Source organism: Podarcis liolepis (genome assembly GCF_965112155.1).
Source record: "Podarcis liolepis genome assembly, chromosome: 1".
NCBI lineage: Eukaryota > Metazoa > Chordata > Lepidosauria > Squamata > Lacertidae > Podarcis > Podarcis liolepis.
Genome location: NC_139554.1, coordinates 104,173,696 through 104,189,502, shown reverse-complemented (window position 1 = coordinate 104,189,502; position 15,807 = coordinate 104,173,696). Strand labels below are relative to the sequence as shown.

Sequence of the window (15,807 nt, the reverse complement as noted above, 5' to 3'; positions counted from 1 at the left end):
AGTATTTTAGAGATCAGTTTTAATCTTAGATATCCCACTGCCTCATTGTAGCAATTTGAGATGACCAAGTCAAAATGGACATGGGTATGAATCTGTAGAGCGTTTTTTATTTCAAAGAGAGAATATGGTGATCCGTGTACTAAAACAAATGACTCCAAGGCTTCAGCCCAATTTGTTCAGAGATCTTCAAATCCCCTCACTATATGCAGACATTAATGTGACTGCTGCTTGCCAATAGTTTAATTTGCTACGGATTTAATTAACAGTTTAATTCCAGTAGGCTGGTAGACTTAACATATGCTCCCACCAAAAAGTTCAGTGGGGTTAGATGGAACTAAATCAGAAAGAATTATTTGAAAAGTCTATGAGTGCAAACCCTGCAGAATGCTTGTGCTGAAAAGCAGTTTTTGCTTGAGGAAATTTTACAGATAGTTGGCAGTGAAATAGGCAATTTAGAGACACATTTGGAACTTGTATATTGCTCCCAAGTGAATATGAGTGACTCTCCCTTTGGGTGCTACGCAGAAGGCCAAGTATGGTAAGGATAGTTGCATTGCAGGGCTAGCCAATGCGATGCCTTGATAGGGTTTCCAAAGTTTCCTGCAGTACTGCTCCTGAAATATGATTAAAAGTTGTTTTCTTGAAATAAAATAAATTTGAGCATTTCCCCCCTAAGGACATCCCTCAAGCCATACTTCATGCCTGCAATAAAAAACCTCAACCATACCCTGAAGTTACCAACCCAGAAAGATCAATTGCAAGCTGCCAGGCATCCATCTATGTTTTCTCTGCCTCTTCCCCTCAATATACTTTCGAGATTAACTTCTGGTGCTGTGGTAGGGTCTGGATCCACAATTTCCCCTAATATGCAACCAATGAACATAGTAAGGTAAATGCTGGTTTAGATAACAAAAGGCGTGTGCAAATTTTCAAAGGATTTCCCACCCACCCCTTTGAAAAGTCTGCACAAAAACAGAATGGGATGGGCTTGATGGTCAACACTTGTGAAATGCCACAAACCGGATTAAGAACATTTTGTCCACCACCATTTTCTTTCTTCTTTTCTTACAGGAATATTTGGGGGGCTGGAATGCAAAACATGATCTTCAGTATACCATTTCCTACAGGTGACTTGATGAAGACTCATCATGACCTGGAAGATCTCCTGTTCTAAGTTCTCAGCTTTTTAGATCAGAACCATGCTTTTACTCTTCCACATTGTTGCTGTTTCTTCTCAATGCCACACCAATCCCTAAAAACATGCACATTTCACAGATATTTCTACAAGATGTATTTTATTAGTTGCAAAATGAATCTGCTGTCTTCCCTTCCCCTTTCATTTGATTATTAAGGTGTTTTCCTCTCCAGAAGCTGGGCAATGTACCTTTTTGATTTACTGGTACAAGTCACTGTCCTTATTTAAAAAACAAAAAACAAAATAAGAGACAAGAGACAAAAGCAAAAACCTGGCAACTGTGCAAGCAGTGGGGGAGGGGAAGAATTTCCTTTCAAGCCAATTTGTTACTTAGATTCCCCTAGTCAAGTGAAAGCACAGCTAGGCTTCGGATTTTCACGTACTGCCAGCAGCTCACTCTGTCGCAGACTATACAATGCAAAGCGGAAAGTGACAGACTACAGTATATAATTTGGAATCATTAAACCCACACAGAATATACTTAGAACATGGAAAACCTATTGTGTCTTCAGGTATTATTTTTTTTATTAAAAAAAAACCCCACCTTGTAAATGTTTACAAACTGCAGTATTTTTGAAATCTTCACACTATTTGGGCTCTCCACCCATCCTAAAAGGGCTCAGACTACATACTTCACCCAAACAGAGTGTATTGGGGATTAAAGTTATACCTACTTGTCTTGTTATGTTACAAAACTGAATGGTTCTACTTTAGTTTTATGTTTCACAGTAAGAATCCTTGAATATCATCCAGTTGCACCATGGACATGTTTCAGCCATAAGCATCTAATCAAGGTACCAGCATGGCAGACAAAATATGTAGCAAAACATCGCAAATGACAGTTAAATTATTTAAAAGGGTAGAAATCACAACAGTACTTATTGAAGAATCCGGATAAGGAAAGCATGGCTAAGATGCTGTAGACCAGGGGTGGCCACTCCCAAGACACTGCAATCTACTCACAGAGTTAAAAACTGGCAGTAATCTACCCCCCTTTTAGGGGCTCAGGTCAAAGATATTTAGCTTTTTATAGGGGAGCCAAAGTTCTTGAGCTTCTTTGGGGGGAGTCAGTGATCTACCAGTGATCTACCACAGATGTCCAGTGATCTACCAGTAGATCACAATCTACCTGTTGAACATGCCTGCTGTAGACAATGTATTATATAATATCCAGTGGTGTTTTTCTAGAAAAACGCGTGTCAGAATTCTTTTGTTCTCTTATAATGGAAATGGTGCCCACCTGAGAGATGCTGGAACTGAGTGCTGATGAGTTCTGACTAAAAAAAACACCTCTGATGATATGTAAAGGGACCCTATGTTCTCTGCCATTCCATGAATGTAGACTAAGGCTGCAATCCTATACTCAGTTAGCAGTTATTACATCAAACTGAATACAACAGAACTTATCTCAGTAGATACGTTAGCATTGTACTGCAAATTGTGGGCCCAGAATATCACTAAATATGAATTCGCAAGGAGATTTTTTATTTTTCTGTAAACCCTAGTGAAGATGTTCAATACCAATGTACTCAAGTTCATGTAGCGGTTGGATAACTTGTCAGTGGTGAATTCACCCATACAACGCCAACTCCCTTCCTTGCATCACAAACAGAACACACTTAGAGGGACCAATCTTTGGATCACACACCACATTCAGCTGTCTTAAGTCACAAAGATAATACAATCTCCCTGCAGATATATTGTGTGCCTAAAACAACAGGCAAACGTAATATAAATTACACCACAAAAAGAGTTTCTTAAGATGAAATAGTTATGCCCTTATTATTCTCCATGTAAGCTACAGAGATGGAAGTTATTTGCCCTTTAACAAGTAGTGCACAATTATCCTGTAGAATTCACAGTACCAACCTGTGTGGTGGGGTACAGCCATCTTTCCAACATGATTTTGTAGCTGGAATGGGATGGGACAGAACTCCTGTTACCACTGCTTTGCTGGGAGTAGCAGCTGTAGGACACTGCAGTGATGTGCTGATGGTGTTCCTCACCTTGGCGTGGTAGGTGGAGTGGTTTTCCAGCTCTCACAGCCATACCAGGGGCCAGGAAAAACACAAAACCTCAGGGGCCAGTTGGGGCTTCACAGCAGACCTGAGTGAAGACTTCACCAATCCTGGTCCGTTCTGAGAGCATAAAGATGGGGTGAGCAGTGGATTTGGCATTCCAATCTTCGTGTGCCTTCCCCTCCCACCCTTCCTACTTTGTTGTGGTTGTCCAAAGGGAATGAGACAACCAAAGTTTCAGACCTTCTTATGGGTTAGTGTAGGTCGCTGTTTGCCTACAGACCGATTGGCTGTGTCTGCAGGTTTTGCCTGCCTCACAGCAATCATCACAACTTTGGGATGTAAGAAGCGCTGGGCTGGGTCCCTAGTGGGGATGGGCAGGGATGCCCCTCATACCATAGGGGAATCCCCTTAAAGGATTGTGGAAGATGGCACTTCCTGTCCAGATGCCCAGTTCAGGGGCATCTGCCAATGGACAGGCTGGTTGATCATTGACTACATGCCCAATGCCTGTGCCAAACCTGTTTCATCTGTACTCAATCAAGTTGAGGTTTAATTTGAACCCAGTACATGCTTCTTGGTAGTCATCTGCCCTCTATGACCCCGTACTGCCCAGGTCCACAGTGGCTATGAGGTCAGGCACACACTCGCACCCATACTGCCCAGGTCCGTACTGCCCAGGTCCACAGTGGCCATGAGGTCAGGCACACACTCGCAAAATAAACCTGTCCAGTTCAATCATTACGCTAACATAGGCTTCTGTAGGTATTTTATGTTGTAAACAGTCCTGTGATTTTTGAAGGGCAGTATAGAAATTAATTTTTTTTAAATGTCTCACATTGCACTAGACTGTGAATAAGCAAGGCTCCGCATACCAGAGCTGCATGCCCCTTTCAGTTAATAGTTTAGTAAAATAATCCATCCTAATTCAGATGCTTTATGCATGCATCTTATACAGTGTTAAGTTTTGCAAATAATTTCCATTGTCTCTTAGGTAGGATTTCAAAAAAAAGGAACACAAGTTTGCACACATCTTTCAGAAACTGTTTTGCATCCTAAAGTCCTCTTAAAAAGCAAACCCTAAAATGCCAGTTATTTTGTTTTAAGTACAGAATCTGAAATAGAGTAAAAATTATGTGAATAATTGTGCTGCAAGAATTCTAAACCTCAGTAAAAAAGCTCAACAGCAGGATATAAACTCTAACCTTCCAAGCACATCAGTTAAGGATTAGCTATAATAAGATACAGGATTAGCTACATCTTGTGACAAGGAGGGAGAAAAACGTAGCTGAAGAAAAGATGAGTCACTGCTTCTCATTGCTAGTTCCAGGAGATAATCCTTGGGAACCTATCCTACTGTAACACTCTCTGCCTATCAAAAGCACAGTTCTTCCTCTAAAGCCAGGGGATCTACCAATCAAGTGATTAGCAGGGAACCTAACCAGGAATATGGATTTAGGTGTATACACAACAAAGCTTTTTAAATTAAAGGAAGATTTAACAGCAACATTCAATGCAATAGTGTGTGTGTGTGTGTGTGTGTGTGTGTGTGTGTGTGTCTACTACCCTACATTAGAGTAGTTAAGAGGGGTTTGCTGAATGTCTAGGTTTCCCCATGGATGATCTCTGGTTAAGAGTTTAAACCTACATAATAGTTACATTCAGAAATTCTCGCCCACACATTAGCAGCAACGTCAATTGCAAACATTCAGAATCTATTAAAAGAATAGCCCAAATACAAAGCATTTTGAATTCTATTGCTTTCCGTGAGAATTAAACATACACAACGTTCTGGCCATGCACTCACCTTACAGTGGGTTGGGTGTTACTCAGAAGCAGATTTCCAGTGCTCCCGAGTATGAACTAGGTGAATTATTGTGTCCTCCCTCTGAAGGAAAGGATCCACTTGCTTTGGGCTAAGCTGGGAGACACTGGAAAGCCAAAAGACTCCTACTACTTGGGTGCATGTCCAAAGCTGATATGGGGTGAGAGGTTGGCTGCTATGTCCTCCCCCAAGTATGGCTTGTGGCAGATGGTATCTATCTCTCCTACCTGTGTGATCTTTATTTTGATCTGCCCTATGATATGGACTACCATCAGCACTATCAGCTGTGCTTGAATATGACGCCTTTCCATCTCTGGCAACATTGCTTGCAATAAATTTCAAGCCACTGGAAGCTTCCATAGGTGAATGGAAGTTTTCTATGCATAACTGTTATATAAAGCGAAGCCTTGCTTCTTTCCTATTGCATTCTGGGAAGTCTTGCTTATAATTTTTCTCTCCTTGCTGCAAACCATACAGGCCTGTTCTAGGCATCAAGGCCACATACCAAAGATCTTTCCTCATGTGCTCAGTTCAGAAGTTCATGTTTACCCGTTCCCAATTATATTCTTTATGTTATGATTAATCATTAGTAATTGCTTTAAGTCATGCTATAATCAATCCCTAGTTTTAATTTGATAAGGAGCTGTCATACCTGTCTAAGCTCCAGCTCTTTCTTAGCCTTTCATGTATTGAAGATTAATATACTTATATAATCCCGCCTTGTATTTATGCTACCCAATAAGAGATAAGTTTCAATCAGCCACTAGCACACCCATGGAAATGCTAGTTAATATTCAATAAAAGAGAGCTCTCGGGGTTTGCCCCAGAGAGACGCCTCTCATTGACACCTACTGCTCGTCTGTCTGACTCTCATTCCAACATCTAGGTTGTCAGAAACTTTAAGACGGAGTGGATGTTTCCAGCCTTTCCCAACTCATCTAATATAGTGCTGCCCCATTTACTAGGCAGAAGCCAATGGCAGCAGAGAGGAGTGGTGGCACCAAATTCTCCATGTTCCTGTGCCTTTCCTGGCTCCATAAAACAAGAAATTAAAAAGGATGAGATTTGTGCCTTTCATGGAAGATGAAATTGTGCTGTCTTTGTGTCCCAGAAAGAAGCATGCAGGGGATAAATAAGAGAGATTCTGAGCTATCAGCAGTCAGGAGGGGTGGACAGATACTGCCTTCCGAGCAATGAGTTAGGTTGTGTGTGTATTCCACTCTGCCATGAGAAAATCATTGGAGAGATGGGGAGTGTATGAGTGTACTTTTTATTGGTCCCACCTATGCTGGAATCTGGCCCCTGAGCTCCGAAAGTTTCCTTAGTCTTCCTCTAGATATAATAGGCAATTAGTTCTGCTATGAGAGGCATGTACGAGGGCTAACCTATCCTATCAGATGCAAACCAATTCTAAATAATGCAGCACAGGATTGTATATTGAATCATTTATCATATCTTTCCACTTTCCAGGTTATCTACTAGAGTTCAGTTTTCTAGTTTTCATGCATTTGCTAAGGTTATTTACAAAATAAAGAAATTTCCATGAAAATTCCCATTTCATTTTTGTCCTGGGCAGTAAACATACAAATGACTGAGATTAAGTCAGTTTGCTCCAGGACATGAATGAAATTAAATTCCTTTGTAATAATGATCCTCATTTGGAAAGCACAATTTTAGAACCCCGTTATTATTATCTTTGCAAATTCATGACAAAAAACATTTGGAAGCTCCAGCCAAAGAAGCTTGATGCTTTTCAATATGTTGCTATCATTAATTATTTGAGTGAAAGCTTTGATAATATAAACAAATGAATTAATAAAACACAATTTTCAAGAAGGCAGAGCTTCCAAATAGTCATATATCACATCCAAAGAAAATAAAAACCCACAACTCTAAAAATTTAGCTTCAAACCAAAAATTGCAATGTGGATAAAACAAGTAAAAAGTAGCCTTATTGTAAACGATAACATTTTTTTAAAAACAGAATAATCGTGCCAGTTTTCAGAAAAGGAAGTAAAATAGAAAGTTACCCTAAAAGACATTTCAAGATTCTCTCCACCCCAGATATCCATTCCTGCATCGTAAGTTCCTATCTCTTCAAAGTAGTTTCTGTCAATAGAAAATAAGCCACCAGCCATAGTAGGGGTCCTAGTTGAAAAACAAAACAAAAACAGAAAGGAAAAGGATTTTTTTTTAATGTATGCTTTGTGGAATTTAATAGGTGAAACTATAGCACATACCCTCCATATACTTTAGACATAATTATATTCTATTTACTATAAGCTGAAGGTGCATAATTAGGCATCATAGTTTTGATTGCCTGCACATGCAGTTTCTGGTCATTTATTTCTTTATTTGAGACACCTAAACTGCACCTTTATCCACATATGGGTTCCAGGGCAGTGTACATAAAAAACAGAAATCGTCATACTTCAATATACATCTAAATGATGCATGCATTTAGAATACATTCCAAAAACTGGCCAAATCCTGCATGCATGATAAAAGTTGCTTTAAATTTATATATGTATATCATATTATATTTTATGCCAATGGAATACTGTATTGGGTTTCTATATTCCTCTTCTAAAATAACCTAAACAAAATATGACTTTTGATGTATTTGACTCCATCTTGAGAGTGCTCATTAAACTGGTGGGCACAATCACTTTACAGGATTGTAAAATCTTGCAAGAGACAAATCCAGTTAGTGTGCTGGTTTATACAAACAGTACTGTCTGAATCCCTGAAATTATCCATTATACTCTCTCTATATATTTTAAAAAGTTTAAATCAGTTCATTTTCTTTAAAATCTGTTTAGAGATGTATACTCTGCAATAAATATAATGGTTCCACTTAAAAAACACAAAAACCCATCATAGAAGCATTAGAATGAAGGATGGATACTTTATTTCAATGATCTGATTACTTGATTCTATTGGGTATTATAAACATGTACTCTAAAGTTCATAACTGAGGAACTGAGAATGTAGTAATAAGCCTTAAGTCATTTGATTGTTATTGAATATATTCCATTGATTTATCACAATGTATGCGTTGTATATTTAATACCACAGCAGGTTAGACAGGTTTCTTCTTTTGTCTCCATAATTGTCTAGGCAATTTTTTTTCCAGGTATCCACTGTTTAAAGTGGTATGCAGGAAGCAGAAACCAAACAGGATGTAGGGAGCGAGAAATGTGCTGTTTTCCTTCTTTCCATGATAGTTGAAGTCAAAAGACTTCTATTGCAAATGTGTGTGTGTGTGCAAGCACACATGCAAGATGAATAATTACTTCTTGTGAATTATTCAATGGTTTCAATGGAACATATGCACTCAGATTTTTCCCAAGAACATGTATTATTCCACTTAATTCTGCTCATTATTTTTGATTCATAACTGGGAACTGCATGCAAGTATTTTCCTCTATGTCTTAAGCTTGAACTGAGTTCCTTGGGTTGTAGGCTTCTGATAAGTTACATGACCACACAGTTCTATTTTCTAGATTAATCAGCAAAGTAATTTCTTGTACATGGATCTAAAACCACAACGCTGTAGCTGATAGAACGGGGGGAAGCACTTTTCTCCTGGATGAGAGCTCTAGAAGAGTTTGAGCTATTGTTTATGCAGCAGCAGTACCCAATGGTGGAACTGTTTGCTGGCTTGGAGACATGGGCACCATTCTCTCTCTCTCTCTCTCTCTCTCTCTCTCTCACACACACACACACACACAAAACCATTCAGATAATGGCATTTATGAGCTGTGCTTCCCATGAATAACCAATCACAGAGAAATCTTATTTGCATGATTGCTTCCCTCCCTTTTTGAGAGGGATGACTTGTATGCATGGGGGCCCTCTGCTCACAAGTGACATTCTCTCTATGCTAAAGAGAAGGGCACCCAAGCTACTCTTCCACTACATATAACCTACCAGCATATAGCCATGAAACGGGGCTACAGGGAAGCAACAATGAAGGCAAAGACCAATGGAAGGAAAGCATACTGCCTATGTCTTAGCACTTTGGTCTTAGGTGTAGACATTGACCCTTCATTGTATATGTTGATCCGAAGTAATAAAAGCAAAAGGCTCATGCATGTGAATGAGAGGGTGTAAGGTACAAGAAATCTCAAAACTGGAGCTCTGACAGTATGCCTCAAGCCCTTCAGTTGCTGTCCTGATGGGAAAGTGGTCAGGCAGAGGGAACTGCTCATTTTATTTCTGCATAATAATAATAATAATAATAATAATAATAATAATAATAATTTATTTATACCCCGCCCATCTGGCTGAGTTTCCCCAGCCACTCTGGGCGGCTCCCAATCAAGTGTTAAAAACAGTACAGTGTCAATTATTAAAAACTTCCCTGGACAGGGCTGCCTTAAGATGTCTTCTGAATGTCAGGTAGTTGTTTATCTCTTTGACATCTGATGGGAGGGCGTTCCACAGGGCCACTACCGAGAAGGCCCTCTGTCTACAACACCATCACAGCCAATAACCATAGGGTGATGCAACTGAACTTACATGCATTTTGATGGGCTTGTTTTCACTTGGCATTTTGAATATATAGGGTTGCATTACTCTCAGAGAGCAGAAGGCATTGCCCAGGCTGGGCTTATTACCTCTGAGTACTTTTTGAGATTTACTCCTGGTTTCTTTGCTGTAAGCTGCTTTCAGCATGATTTTTGTGTGGAAAGGTAGGATGCAAACAAAATCACGATGGTGATGATACCTGCTGTGGCCCTGTAAGGGCTGGGCTATTGGCAGCAACCTGAAGTGACCCTGGAGCTAAGAGATGTGGCACCAGCCAGGACTGGAGACAGTGACAGTGCTATGACACAAAACCAGGAGGGAGGAGAAAGGAGCAAGCCAGAATCAGGACTAAGGAGTAACCAAAATGTAAGAATATGCCAGAGCTCAGGAAAACTCTGATGCTCAAGCAAGGCTCAACTGGAACAGGGAGCCTTCTTAGACATGCCTTATAGCTTCCATAAACCATGCCTGGCTAAGGAGCTAGAAACCCCAAAAAGAAAACAGAAAATAGGCCAATGACTGCTGTTGAAAAAAAAGTGAGAAAATGGAAAGCCTGGGGAAATGGAATCCTGGAAGAGAAAGACAGACATACAGATATTGAAAGGGCACAAAGAACTATCTCATTGTCTGAATGGCTTATTCACAATGAGAAACTATTTTAAAATGTTACTACACTGAGATATCGATGTGGCATTCATTTTATATCAGAATGGGCGATTCAGTTTCTAGTATTCTCACCTTTTGGTTTATAAGTTAATAATTTGATGTTTTATCCACGATCCATGGACAGTAAGGCCAAGTGTCCATCTGTCTATAAACAATATGGGTTTGTGTCAGGGCTGAGTAAGAAACCATACAATCTGCTAAACAGGCACTTTTTTCAGGTACTGACCTTGTTTATTGAACATATCCACAGATGCCCCTTCACCACATTCACATGATGCTCTGAGATTGTGCAACCCTGACTTCTAAATCAGTAATATATGCCCAGGTTCTGACCAGAGCAAGTAGAGATAAGGCTCTTCTGTTTACGCTTCAATTGACTGCTTTGCAGCTATTTCATGAAAAAATAAGCAGCATCCTTCAGAGAAGGCCCAGTGCCTATAATAAGGCTATTTAAAACGTACATGATTCGGTGTCTGCAGACTTTGTTTCCAGGTAAAGAAGAATATGATAAGGCAAAATTGATGTTAAATAGCAATGAACCATATAGACTTGAATTTAATTTGAAATAGCATTTAATTTGCTTGAACTGAATTCTGAACCTTTGTTTGCAACATTAAGTACCACTAATTACTCTTTAAAATGACTCCCCATAGCTTCTGTTCAAAGCAGATATGATAAATGCTCTATATATCAAGTTCCTTTCAAAGGAACAGATTATACTCAGAGTTCTCTCTTACAACTATCTTAGATGACAATTACCTGCAGGCTTTTACAATACAGACACTGAATTAATTAACCTTTGCCATAAATTATAGCAACTCTAGCAAAGGCTGATACTTCTATTGCTTCAGCTCCTTAATAGTCTCACAATACAAGATGACAAATCAGCTGCTTGTTATTCCTAAGGCACACAATGACGACTTCTGCACGATTCCCCTCCCCCCCCCCAATGAAACTGAATTCCATTGGGTGAAAGCCAACGTTAGTCATACTCAGAAAAGACCCACTGCACTACTTTGTTTATTACTTCGTTGGATATAACTCATTGTCTCCACAAGTGGGCATATAGAACCAGAACTGTGCTTCTTAAAATTGACCACATTTTGATACTCCTATATCGTAGCAAATTAGCGATGTATAAAATACTGCAATATGAAGCTGCTAGGACTGATTGACAGAACCATTGAAGGGATCACTGCTGCTAGTTTAGCTGTGCAAATAATTGCTCATGAAAGCAATCTGTGTGTAACATGGGAAGAGGAGACTTGAGGAAGACCACGTCTTCCTCAAGTGGTTTTCATTCATAGAGACAATGACATCATCCAGAGTTCACCAGACATGCAAGTAACAGTTACTTGTGCAGTTAAACTAGCTGCAGTATGTCTTTATTAAATCTGACCTACAGGGGCTTCCAGACCACTTAAAACAGGGATCAGCAAACTTTTTCAGCAGATGGCCGGTCCACTGCCCCTCAGACCTTGTGGGGGGCTGGACTATATTTTGAGGGGGGGGGAATGACGCAAGAGCACCATGAGCCCCGGTGGCTGCTTACCTGTGTCTTGTGAGCAGCAGGGGCTGGCAGCGGCGGGGAGATGATGAACAGCACGCGAAAGGTCTCCGGAGAGGGGCTGCTTAAAATGGCAGCCACTCGAGTGCTGCTGCTGCTGGCACCAACAAAGCCCAGCCCCCTTCCTCCTGTAGGCAGGGCAGGGAGAAGCCAGGAGGAGGGAGGGAGGAGGCACCGCCACCGCCCCCATATGCGGGAGAGGGAAAGAATGTGTGCACTGGCAATCCACGTGGCAATTCCCAGACCGTCTGAGGGCTGGATCCAGAAGGCAATTGGGCCTGATCTGGCCCGCGGGCCTTAGTTTGCCTACCCATGACCTAAAGCCATGAGTTTTCATGAATATCAGCAGGAGCACATGAAGACAAGTGGAACTGCATTTGCTGGGATGGGGAGAACTGTTAGCAAGGTCAGGAAACCTGCAAGTTGGTATTCTGGGTGGCACAGATGCCTCCAAACCACCAGTTCACCTCTGAATTCACCAATGCCTTTCCTTATTCTGGCAAATGCCAGTAGGGTGCCATTCCCTCTCCATCTTCCCCTCATGCACCATCACTGATGAATAGACAACACAAGCATGGGAAATTTTAAGGGAGCTGAAGGTGTATGATAAAGCCTTAATCACCAGTCCTCTCTTCTCTCCTATCATTCCATGTACACAACATGTGCTCAAATGCAAATCTCACCTTTCGTCAGTGAACATTTGTCTAACCCCACCTTCCTTCCAACAACTTGTGTGTGTTTGTGTATATGCATGCATACTCTGGAGAAACTATTGGAACTGGGCTCAAAAACTGCTTCCAAATGAAAGTCACGATAAACTACTTGAACTGGGGGGAACGGGATTCACAGACACATTTAAAAATATACATCTAATTAATTCCTTACAGATCACAGGCTATACAGATTAAATAGCTTTTTTCAATGCACACTGAAGTTACCCATACTTTGACTAATTACATTCCTTCCAATGCTTGTCAGAAGTTCACTGAAAAATGTCAACATTAAAAAGGCAATAGCAACACAGAGATGACAGCCCCAAATACTCAAAATCATTAGCCAGGTCCACGAGCACATATCATTTTGATGAAAATATTGACATTTTTAAGTACCCTTGGGTTATTTTGCTGTGGTTTGGTTACAGACTTCTTAGCGTAGTTATGTTTTCAAAAAAATTCCCTGGAATGTTGAGGACTAAAAAATTGCTTTTTTTAAAATGAAAGCTTATGGAGGCAGCCATATACTGAATGTATTAAATCCCTTAAAATTGGAAGTTGATTACTTTAGGGATTATGCAAGACTGCCAATTAAAGATAAAAGGTCTTATCCAGGTCTGGTTGAGTGCAAGACTGCTCACCAAGCACTTTCTTCTCCCTTCTCTCCAAGGAATATAATGTACTGCTTTTCCCCTTTCCCCAGTGTGGCTAGAGTAGGAGCACAGGACAGTATTCAACTAACTTTAACACAGAGTAGACCTACTGAAATTAATGGATTTAAGTTAGTCATGGCCATCAATTTCAAAAGGTGCATGCTGAGTAAAGGTTGGATGAATACGACCCTCAGTAGTTATGGGTCAAGCAACGCAAGGCATTAATCATGGAACTCCCTCCTAAAGTGCAGGGTTGTTATTTTTGAACAAATATCAAAATCCCAGCAGTGTGTGTGTGTGTGTGTGTGTGTAATGGCATTTAACCTTCTGACCCCAGTTGTGGCCCTGACCTGGATCATCCCTAGCCTGAGTTAGCTATGCACTATAATTCTCCAGCTGGGCCAATGTATGAGTATATTTTGTCTATGGTTCAAACACTGAAGTGTTCAGCTATGAGAATGCTAACTTGGGGATGAGTGGGCAACACATCTCACCTGTGCTGCAACATCTGAACTGGCTATCGGTCCATTTTCAATGTGCTGCTACTGACCTTAAAGTGCTTCTCAGCTTGGGATCAGAGTATCTGATGGACCACCTACAAGCTAATTTATGTTGTGAAATCATCTTCAGAAATCCTCCTTCAGGTTCCTCCACCAGCAAAAACATTACAAAATCCTTTTTCCACAAATGGACTTCCTCATTGCAGAGTCAGGCAAAGGGCTATCTATTAAGATTCTCAGGAGACACTTACACATTCAAAATCTGTATCTTTCAGATTATGTTTGCTTAAAGGAATATATCCTCTTCCTAACATTACTGTTTTTAAACTAGCAAAAAGAACATACCCTCAAATACAAGAACATAAAAGGTAAAGGGACCTCTGACCATTAGGTCCAGTCGTGACCGACTCAGGGGTTGCGGCGCTCATCTCACTTTATTGGCCGAGGGAGCCGGCGTACAGCTTCCAGGTCATGTGGCCAGCATGACTAAGCCACTTCTGGCAAACCAGAGCAGCACACGGAAACACCATTTACCTTCCCGCCGGAGCAGTACCTATTTATCTACTTGCGCTTTGACGTGCTTTTGAACTGCTAGGTTGGCAGGAGAAGGGACCGAGCAATGGGAGCTCACCCCGTCACGGGGATTCGAACCGCCAACTTTCTGATCGGCAAGTCCTAGGCTCTGTGGTTTAACCCACAGTGCCACCTGTGTGCCTCTAATACAAGAACATAGGAAACAGCTAACTAAAACAGTACATTGGTATATTTAAGTTCCGTCAACACTGACCACAGCGGACGCTACTCTCCATAATTTATTTCCCAGCTCATTTTAGAAATGCCAGGGACTGAACCTAGGGTCTTCTGCATGCAAAGCAGATGTTCTGCTGTTGAACTGTACCCTTTTCCAAGAATGCTCAAAGAAAATAGCTTTAAAATGTCAAGAGCATAAGACAACCGTAACTATATTCTTGGTTCTTATGGTGTTTCATGGGCTATCACATTGAAGTAAATCTTGTATTCTTCTAATCTACATGATACATTATGCTTTTTGCATGAATCTAACCTGAATGGCATAAGTCCATAGACTGATACTTCTTGTACATACACAACAAGTGATAAAAACAAAAAACATTCTTTGTCCCTACCTCTTACCTCACTGGCAATGTTCTGTCTCCTTTTCTTCTGTCCATCTCTCTCTGGGGAACAGGATACCAACGAAAATTAAGTTTCCAGTTAAAACCTCCGTAAGTCATGTCTGACCCAGCCATATACTCAAAAGTGTCATCGCTGATCACATCAATAATTGGGCAAACAACAATCTTTCTATAAAACAAAAAGTAAATATGCAAGCAGGTAATTTTCAATGCAAGGAAATCTCTCTGGCCCCAAATACACATGTGCACTATTGCCAGGCCTGCATTCACAGAGCCCTCAATAATCATCCGTTTGGTAGAATAAAGGGACTCTAGATGGTTAAATCCAGCTGCTGCCTCCCCCCCCCCCAGTGCACCCCTTTCAGAACAACTGATTACTGCTTTGTTTGAAGAGGGATATATGGCAGCTGGAACAGGGAGATGACCAATGTATGAAGCACCCATTTGGACATAGGATTTGTCATCCAGCTAGAAGGACACACACAGAGCCTTGCTTCTAGAGCAGGAATGGATAATGTGTGGTCCTCCAGATGTTGTGAGACAGCAGCTCCCACCATACTTTAACACTGGCTATGTTGGCTGGGTTGATGAGAGTTGGAATGCTACAGATTCCTTATGCATGTTCTAGAGGCAGAAAGCCCTCATGAACAAGGCTACAGTTTTGAAATGCATATGCTATACATACTATCCACAGCACATTAAAGCACTACCATGTTCCTTTGAGTGCAATGGGATTCCAACACACGTAACTTCCTCCACATTATGTGCTTTCCACTCCACCTTTAAAATAATCTGCTGTGCTCACATATTACTGATGAATAGTTCTGTGCAGCTAACAAAGCAAGCTGTACAGCTTCCATTCCCCCCCCCCTCCCGCCATCAGTTTAATAAAAAAATTGGTATTTGTTTCTCTGGCTTTTAAATTCATTAATTCAAGAATGATTTTATGCTGCTTGTGCCAGCTTTTCTGTGGATATTGCATT

The 15,807-nt window shown here is 40.8% G+C and overlaps 1 protein-coding gene across 2 annotated transcripts in view; it reads right to left on the bottom strand.

The window, feature by feature from the left end:
- GALNT13 (polypeptide N-acetylgalactosaminyltransferase 13) overlaps nucleotides 1–15,807 on the bottom strand; it is a 152,085-nt gene that overhangs the window by 66,405 nt on the left and 69,873 nt on the right. For both annotated transcript variants that reach the window (XM_083494134.1, XM_083494135.1), the window contains exons 6-7: nucleotides 14,823–14,993; nucleotides 7,069–7,186 (exon numbers count right to left, since the gene is read on the bottom strand). In XM_083494134.1, the coding sequence (XP_083350260.1) occupies nucleotides 7,069–7,186; nucleotides 14,823–14,993 (289 nt within the window). The remainder of the gene's footprint in view (nucleotides 1–7,068; nucleotides 7,187–14,822; nucleotides 14,994–15,807) is intronic.